Below are 9,216 nucleotides of genomic sequence, written 5' to 3' on the forward strand. Positions count from 1 at the left end.
TCAGTTAATCAGCGGGTTTTTCCTAAACTAGCTGTATACCCAAATCACCACAGAGAGACTAGGATTTATTTAATTAACCTAGAACACAATGCTGGGCAATAATTACTCCATCCTAAACCTCCAAGCCTGCATAGTTTCCTCCCATTCAGATTTCACTCATTATACTTGCTTTTTAGTCACATCTGAGGTCTGGTTCATCTTCCTTGGTGTTTCCAGGTCCTCTCCTCTCAGATCTCTCCTGTGTTAACTCTCCTCCCACTCGATTCTTTCCTCCCCTCCAGACCCTGATGTCCCACCCTATTCTCTCCATTGCTCAGCATTGGTTGGTTGTTTTATTGGCAATACAGAAAACAAGTGGTAGCATGTTTACAGAAACTTGAGACAGGTGATGCTTAGAATAAGCCTCACAATGCATTGTCTAGATTGAAACCAGATAGTGGGGTAGAGAAATCAGCATTTGAATGGACAAGGGTAAATTGTATACATTCCACAAGAACATTATACCAACATTTTCCCCATTAAGTCCAAAAAAAGGTTCCTTTTCTTTCAATACAATAATAATTATAAAACAGTTATGAAAATTATTCGGTAAGATTTACATGTGCAATGTCCAGTCCATTTGTATTTGGCAACTTAGAAGAAAGTATTTTATTATCCTATCTTGACAAGTTTAGAGTTCTAAACCTTAATTAATGTTTATCCTTATTGGTATTACCTTCCTGCTACCCAAGGTTATAGGTCTGCCTCACCTTTTTTCTCCCCATCTCTGAGGTCATGGAAAATTGCTGCAAGCACTCTCCACCCTGCCATCTTCCCTGCCTGTTTGTCCTTGCACAGCTGCTCACGTGGGGGTCCACAGGTAAGTCTGTCCTGGTCTCTTCCTGTGTCCCCTCAGTGAGTAGGCTCTACCTGGCGCTCTGCAGCTCAGATGTGCAGGAGCCTCATTTAAACATGGGATCTGGCATTTTTCCAGTGTCCCTTACAGAGACTTAGTAACACACACCTAGGGTGAGCATGCCTGCATCGATCTTGAGCAGCAGGAACTAGGAATATTGGGAGTCCTTGCCAGCCTGAGCTCCATAGTCAGACCCAAGCTGAGGAGCATAGTGGGGACAGCCTTGGAGCTGTCCTGGGGAGTGAGGAGCTGCAGAGGCCAGTGCTGGCTGCAGAGAGTGAGGCAGGGAGAGAGATCAGGAGCTGAGGTGGGACCAGCCCTGCTGGGCCTGATGCCTTTCAGTGTCCATTTCTAAAGAGCCAAGGGCACTCAGAGTGAGATGGACAGCTTTCTCCTTTAACAAGATCTGATTGGGTCTCCTGAGGAGGAAGATGTGGACTGATATACTGAATTAGGAATGTGGCCTGGAAGGTTCCTGGGTTTTCTGTGACATCAGTGGTTCTCAAAGTGTAGCCACATTGCGAATGGTGTGGGCATCTGCAGAGCCTTTCACAAATGCATGAGTCCACCTGGACCTACTGAAGCTGAGCTCTGCTGAGATCCAGTTACCTGACAGGCACCCAGGTGCCCCGGGGCATACAAGCTGGAGAAGGAATGCCCAGGAGGTTTCTTCATGGAAGGGTCTGGGGCCAGGGACACAGGCAGCAGAAGGAGTGTCTCACATTATTTGTGGGCTACACTGGTATGGTCTGAAGATCTCTTGTGCATCAGTCATGGGTGCCCAATCCACAATGCCTAAGACAGTTCCCTCTGCCCCTTGCCTCCTGCTTGCAGGATGTTCTACCTAACTGTGTGTGTTCTCTGCATGGACCTGTGTCTCCCCTGTCCTCTCACATTTATGTCTGTGTCCACAGAGGAGTTCTTGGTGTTTGCTCCCTCTGACCCCATTGTGGCAGCACCAGGTGGGGAAGCCATACTGCCCTGCTCTGTGTCTCCAGCCATGAATGTGGAGAACATGGAGGAGTTGAGGTGGTTCCGAAGGAGATTCTCAGTAGCAGTGTTTGTCTATCGGGACCAACAAGAGCAAAAGGAGGAGCAGGTGGCTGAGTATTCAGGGCGGACCTCGTTGGTGAAGGACCAGTTCCACCAAGGCAAGGCTGCCTTGCGCATCCACAAGGTCCAGGCTTCAGACAGTGGGGTATACATCTGCCACTTCCAACAGGGAGACTTCTATGAAGAGGCCATCTTGGAACTGAAGGTGTCAGGTTGGTTAACTGATCTTTGTCCTAAAGCTCTTGTGTGACCACTTGAATGTGGGAGGAAACAAAGGGCTCATGTCACTCAGCTCCTTGTTTTGTCTTTCTTGTTGAGAGAAGTTCTCAAGCAGGCCAGACTGTCCTTGAGCCAGCTGTGCAGTGGAGGACACCTCTGAGTCCCTTGTCCTAATGCTGGGCTCATGGGGGTGCTCCAGTAATGTGGTTATGGTCTCTCATTTTTATTTCCATTTACTTTTAGTTTTGCACTTTGATCTGAGAAATGTGTTGTACATTCCTGCATAGGTTAAGTCAACCCACATTTTACATTAGGTGCCTTGAAAGGTGCTGGGCCTTGTTCTGGGGACCACAGTCACTGTCAGTTAGGATAGACACATGTGCTGGAATTTACAGTTCAGATGTGGGCAGGACAATCAGAGTGCACCAGGCCAATGATCAATGCTTAAGGCAAATGATGAGGAGGGTAAGGAGGGAGGTTCAGGGTGTGGTCTTCCCTGGAGGGGAGAGCTGGGCTCACAGGTTGTGTGATTCACAGAGAGATGGAGTGACTGTTTCTGTATCAAGGCTCCTGGGTTCAATTCCTTCAGTTTCCTGGGTCATGTGGTTGATTAGAGTGGCCCATGTTCTGTTCCCATTCTGGGCTCTGTTATCTTTCTTCTGTAGGACAATAGAGGCTCATGCTAGGCCCAACCCAGGAGAGCGTTTCCTCTTCAGCTCCCATGTGCCCTGTGAAATTCTCCCCTGTAGTTATGTCACACAGTTGGTCCTGGGAACCCTGAGTGTGGCTTCTAGGGTCATCACATCTGTCCTCCTGCAGCGACGGGTTCTGTCCCTGAGGTGCACATCAAAGGTCCACAAGATGGTGGCGTGTGTGTGTTTCCCGAAGCCCCGGGTGCAGTGCAGAGACTCCAGAGGGGAAAATCTCCCAGCATCCTCTGAGACTCATACTGAAGATGCTGAAGGGCTGTTCAGCATGGAGACCTCGCTGGTGGTGACAGACAGCTCTTTGGGGAATGTGACCTGCTCTGTCTTCAATCCCACCCTGGGCCAGGAGAAGGCCATGGCCACGGTCATCCCAGGTGAGAGCTGGGTGTCACTCCTCTATGCCTGGGAAGTGAATGGCCTTTCTGGAGTGTGCTGGTCTGCCTGCCCTCAGGTTTTCCCAAACTTCTCTCTGCCTGGGCCACAGAGCCCTTCTTCCCTCAGGACTCCCCATGGATGACAGCTTCTGTTGTGAGCCTGGCCATGTTGGCACTTGTAGTCTTAGGGACAAGCTATTATCTCAAAAGAGAGCATTCTGCAAGGCTGCAGGTGCAGCAGGAACGACAGAATCTTCAGCGTGAGAAGGAGGAGATCCAGAAGACAAAGGAGGCTGCGTTGAGGACCACCAGTAAGTCACGGTAGTGGGGAAGGACAGGAACACCAGTAAATCACAACAGTGGTGAACAACAGGACCAGAGTCTCCAGGAAGACCTGGTGCTCTGGGATCAGAGTAGGTGGCCAAGAGCACCCGAAGAGGATGGCTGGAGTCTGCTGGTCAGGTGGTCTCTAGCTTAGACTAATAGGAAGACAACATGTGTTTCTTTTCCCTCCCTCTTCTCACTGTTTTCCAGGCACACTCCAGGCAGAGCTTGGTGAGTCAGGCTTTTCCTTCTGAGCCCCCTGTTCCCCTCCATAGTCAAGCAGCTCCCTTGACTTCTGTGTGTCACTTTTCAGATTGGAGGAAGTGTGCTTACAGGGCTGGTGAGTGACCTTCCCAATGTCCCATGGTTCCTTCTGGCACATGGGGCCATGTGTGCCCTCTCCTTGATTCTAGGCAGAGTGGGAATCCTTTTGGGGACAGAAGTGGAAGGTTTTGGGAGGGTCTGTGGTCTCCTTCATATCTCTGCCCAGAGCTGGAAGACATGTGATTCCTGCATGTGCCCTGTGTCCTAATCTATCCAGTTCTTGACCCCTTTATTGCTGACTCTTTGGGCTCCAGCAGCTCTAGACTGTTGTCCACACCCGGGAGCAAACAGCAGCCTCAATATTTCCTTAAAGAAGGTGTCTCTGTTAGGTTTCTCTTGCTGTGATGTACACCATGACTAAATGCATTTTGGGGAGAAAGGGTTCACTTGTCTTGTACATTTTCACATCACAGTCCATCACTGAGGAATACTGGGTGGGAACTCAAGGCGGGAACCTGGAGCAGGAGCTGAAGCAGAGACCACAGGGAAGGCTGCTTCTTTGCTTGCTGCCAGTGGCTTGTTCAGCCTGCTTGCTGAAACACTCCAGGACCCCCTGCCAGGGGTGGCACGACCCTCAGTGGGTGGCTCCTTCTATATCAGTCAATCAATCAATCAATCAATCAATCAGTAAATCAATCATTCAATCAATCAATAAAACATTCAATCAATCATTCTATTAAGAAATGTCTCACAACCTTGCCTACAACCTGTCTGATGGGGACATTTTCTCACTTGAGGCTCCCTCCTCTCAGCTGACTCTAGCTTTTCTCAAATTGAGAAAATCCAGTTCAAGAGGTTTATACATAAACAAAGGTCACAGATCCAGGAGTCAGTCCTGTCCCCATTCCTCAGTCATCCCCCAGGGAGTCTGTTCCTATAGGTCCTGAGGGGGTTTATCAAGTGGGAGGGGAGGGTGAGCTGGGTGCTGGTGGCATGGTGGTGCCTGGCTGTAGAGATATTTCCTCTGAGGAATGCCGGGTTCTTCTGCCAAGAACTCACTTCACGCCCACATTTAAACACAGTGTCCTTTTCAGCACACCTCCAAATGTATCTTTTCAACCAATCCAGATGTAATGGTTTCTTTCAATTGTAGAATAACTTCATTTTATTCTCTAAGATATTTTCTCACAGAGTAAAGTTTTGCTTGTTAACAGTGAAGCTGAGCGATTACAGAATACCACTACCTTTATTATTATTTTACTTTTTGGGTTTTGAAGTAGAGGCAGCTATGTGAATGCTAAAAGCCACACAGAATCGGGGTGATGGGGGAACTTAGCCTACAATGCCATCTTTGTCACCTGTGGTCCAGGGAATTTCCCATAACCCCCTGCTGCCTCCGCATCTTGCAGGGGCTAGCTCCTCTGTCCCTCTAGGTATGGGCTCCCCTCTAGAGGGGAGGGAGGGCAGGGTTGGTAGACTGTGGGTGGGGCGACTCTGACTGCATCCTCACCAGACTGTGCTCCTTTCCAGCCTGGAGGAAGACCCAGCTGTATGCAGGTGAGTGACTATGGTCAACTGCCATCGTCTGGGCAGAACCTGTGTCCTAGCGTTCCCACAGCTGTGATGAAGCACCTCGCCCTAAGCTACTCAAGGAGCAAAGGGTTTGACTCACACTTCCAAGTTCATCGTGTCAGCAAGTCAAGGCAGGAACTCAAACAGGCGGCGCTCTGGAGGCAGGAGGTGACACAGAGGCCATGGAGGAGTGCTGCTTACCAGATTGCCCCCGTGGCTCTTGCTCAGTGTCTTTTCTCTTATGCATAGGACCACCTGCCGAGGGATGACAGCACCCACAGTGGGCTGAGTTCTCCCACATCAACCATCAATCCAAGAAAGGCCCCACGCGCCAATCCTATGGAAGCGTGTTCTCGATTCAGAGTGCCTCCTCCCAGATGACCCTACCTGTGTCAAGCTGACATAAACGCCCACACAGCACAGCTGTTGTCTTCTTGAGTGTCAGGAGCTGTGGCTACCAAAGGACCCCTGCACAAGCCTGGGCCCATTAGTTTCCTGTCACAGATGTGGGCTGGGCTCATGAGGCCCCTCTCCCATGGACTATCAGAGAAGTACTGTTTAGGAGAGAAGAGAGCCACAGGGTACTCTCTATGGCTTCCTAAGCTTGTGTGTGTGTGTGTGTGTGTGTGTGTGAAGTGGGAATTGTGTCCTCAGAAAATGTTTTCTGGGGTCATCTGCTGAGCAGAGGGTGCAGTGTCTGAAGCCCCTCATGTGACCTGTTCTTCTCTTGTAGACTGGCGCAAGGAGTTCTTCCAGGCCTGTGAGTGACTGTGCTCCTTAGGGACGTCCCTCCTGCCCTTTCCACTGCTCTGCTCTCTCCTTTGGTTCCCTGTGGTGACCCAGGTGGTGACAGTGTTGGGTGGCAGAGGGACAGTCACTAAGCTGGGTCTGGTTCTCAAGGACCCTGTGACCTTGTAGCCCTTAACCAGCCTTTTGGTCATTTCCCCTGCTTGCAAGCCATGGGCTGGAGCCACAAGGCTCTTACATGAGGGACATATCCCCCTAGAGGGAACTAAGGGGCTTTGAGGTGGAGGTGGGGGCAGCTGTGGCCTTGTTTAGGGCCTGGACAGGACCTCCCATGACTGGCAACTCTCCCTGCAGGGCCTGTCACTCTGGATCCAGACGCTGCCCACCCCATCCTTGCTGTCTCCCAGGACAGGATGAGTGTGGCCCTGAAGGACCCCACTCCATGCTTGGACGGCCTCTCTGTGTGTTAGGCAGGGAAGGCATCTCCTCTGGGAGACATTACTGGGAGGTGGAGATACAGAATGGAGACAGGAGCAGGAGGACTCTGGGGTCTGTAGGGGAGGTGTGGAGACGAAAGGCTGGTGCTTTGAGAGACCAGAGAAGGGGTTTTGGACTTTGGGTAAGTCTTTTAGTGGCTATTGGGCCTACATTGACACTGGGAGGGCTTCATTGTCCCTTAGGGAAGCTCCCCAGAGTGTGGGGTGTTTGTGGACTACAGCGAGGGTGACATCTCCTTCTACAACATGAGTAACATGTCCCACATTTTCTCCTTCCATGAAGCTTCCTTCTTGGGGACTCTTTTTCCATACTTCAAGATTAAGTCTGGAAATGTTTCAGTGACACTCAGCTCCATAGCAAGTGTTTCTAAGGGGAATGAGGGAGAGGTAGGTGAGGAGATGAAGGAAGAGAGGGAAGAGGTTGTTATTTTTTCTTCCTTTGAAGGAGTCTCTGGATCCCCTGGGAAGGGTTTCTGTCCAGGCTCTTGTATTGTGGACTATGTTCCAGGGGAAGAATCTCCTTTCCTCCCTCACCCTGGTGACACCTTGTTCCCTCAGTGTGGATCACTGCCTGGAAATTGTCAGGTGGATATTTGTTCGGTTGAGGTCAGCAGGTTATACAGAGCAAGTGACAGGATAGTCAGAGCTACCCAAAGAATCCCTGCCTTAAAACACCAAAGCCAAGAAAAAGATGTAGAACTCTCAGCTCCTTCTCTATCATCTGCATGCTGACATGCTTGATGTCCTAAGAATAGTGGACTAAACCTCTGAAACTGTAAGCCAGCCCAGATTAAATGTTTCCTTTTATCAGAGTTGCCGTGGTCATCGTGTCTCTTCACAGCAATTAACCCTAACTAAGACACCCTTCCTACTGACCTTAGTTCTGTAAACTGCTTGCTTCTGCAATGCTCCCCTGCAGCTGCCGGGTGAGAGTCAGGACAAGTTTTCATCCACAAGCACCACACTCTGCACTCTTGGGGCTTCATCTGGGTCCCGGAGTACCTGAGTGTAGTCCCAGCCAGCTGGAATAAAGACGTTGAATTGCGTATAAAGTGCATTGGAGTGGTCTTCTCTGGTTGGCTCCCTGTCACACAGTAAGCCCCAAGGATCTCCTTCTGTAAACTGCTTTGGTCATGGGATCCAGCAATAAAAAGTGACAGATATAGAAATTTGTATTAGTACTGTGGGGTCTGTTTTGTTCATAAATTAATGAATGCATGTTAGCTCATTTTTAATGTCAACTTGACACAGATTGGAGGCATTTTGGAAGAGGGAAAGACCCTCAACTGAGAAAATGCCCCCATAAGTTTGGCCTGTAGGAAAGCTGGTTGGGAATTTTCTTAATGAGTGATTGATGTGGGAGGCCCCAGCCTATTGTGGGGGTGCCACCCTGGACTGCTGGTCCTGGGTGCTGTAAGAAAGCAGGCTGAGCAGCCATGGAGCCAGCCAGGAAGCAGCACTCCTGCCTGGCCTCTGCATCAGTTCCTGTCTCCAGGTTCCTGCCCTGCTTGAGTTCCTGTCCTGACTTCTTTCATGCTCTGCTGTGCTGTGGGAATGTCACTGAAATTAACCCTTTCCTCCCCAAACTGCTTATGGTCATGGTGTTTCATCACAGCAGAGAAGTCCTGAGTGAGACAGAGAGTGTGTGTCTTCCTTTTGCATAATGTGTTGTAGAGTTCCTGAGACAGTTTCATGGCATAGGACATGACCCACATGTGTGAAGTGTGGGGATGCAATCCTCAGCATTTGAAACAAAACAAGCAACAACTACAAATAAACAGCATTTATCAAGTTAAAGAATTAATCTTTTATGATATCCTGAATTCATTAATAATTGTTTCTTTAAGTGAGAGTGTTGTAAGGGATGATTAATATTTACTATTGGTTTATCTTCTAGTAAAGCTTGCTGTTAATCTTAAACAGTTGTATAACCAAATCACCACACAGAGACTGGGTTTTTAGTTAAACTAGAACACAATGCTGGGCAATATTTACTCCCTCCTAAACCTCCAAGCCCTCAGTTTCCTAACATTTAGATTTCCCACATTATACTTGCTTTTTGTGAAATCTTAGATCTGGTTCATGCTCCACGTCCTCCAAGATCTCTCCTCCAGTTCTGCTCTCTTTGCTGTCCTCTCGCCCCTTCTCCTCCTTCTCCTCCCAGTCCTTTCCTGCTCTCTAGCTCCTCCCCTCTTTCCTGTCCTCTGGCTCCTCCCATTGCACAACATTGTATCTAGTTGCTTTATTTTGTCCTGTTTACACAACAGTTGAGACAGGATGTTTATAATGAGTATCACAATGCAATATCCGGATTGAAACCAGAGAGTTGGAGGTGGGGAAGTCAGCATTTGAATTAACAAGGGTAAGGCATATACAAGCATGCACCATGGTGCCCAGTTGGCCTATGTTTATGGTAGAGCTTGCTGCACCATAGCTGGGAATGGGGTGAAAAACAGGAATGGGTTCTTCTCAGAGGACTTGGGTGTCCCCAGCTCCCCAGTCTTCTGCATGGCTGGCTGGAGCCAGGGCTGACTGTTATTTGTGTTATGCCCAAGTCTTGAGGA

The 9,216-nt window shown here is 49.3% G+C and overlaps 1 protein-coding gene across 1 annotated transcript; it reads left to right on the plus strand.

The window, feature by feature from the left end:
• Window positions 1-774: 774 nt before the first annotated feature.
• On the plus strand, window positions 775-7,464 carry LOC110565385 (butyrophilin subfamily 3 member A1-like). The gene is given in 13 exon segments (XM_060369080.1): window positions 775-859; window positions 1,810-2,160; window positions 2,987-3,044; window positions 3,046-3,248; window positions 3,359-3,559; window positions 3,783-3,803; window positions 3,886-3,912; window positions 5,367-5,393; window positions 6,142-6,168; window positions 6,510-6,611; window positions 6,614-6,697; window positions 6,700-6,849; window positions 6,852-7,464. Coding segments are annotated over 13 exon segments (1,869 nt in total). The 3' UTR covers window positions 7,385-7,464.
• Window positions 7,465-9,216: the final 1,752 nt, after the last annotated feature.

Source organism: Meriones unguiculatus, chromosome 16, assembly GCF_030254825.1.
Source record: "Meriones unguiculatus strain TT.TT164.6M chromosome 16, Bangor_MerUng_6.1, whole genome shotgun sequence".
Taxonomy (NCBI): Eukaryota; Metazoa; Chordata; class Mammalia; order Rodentia; family Muridae; genus Meriones; species Meriones unguiculatus.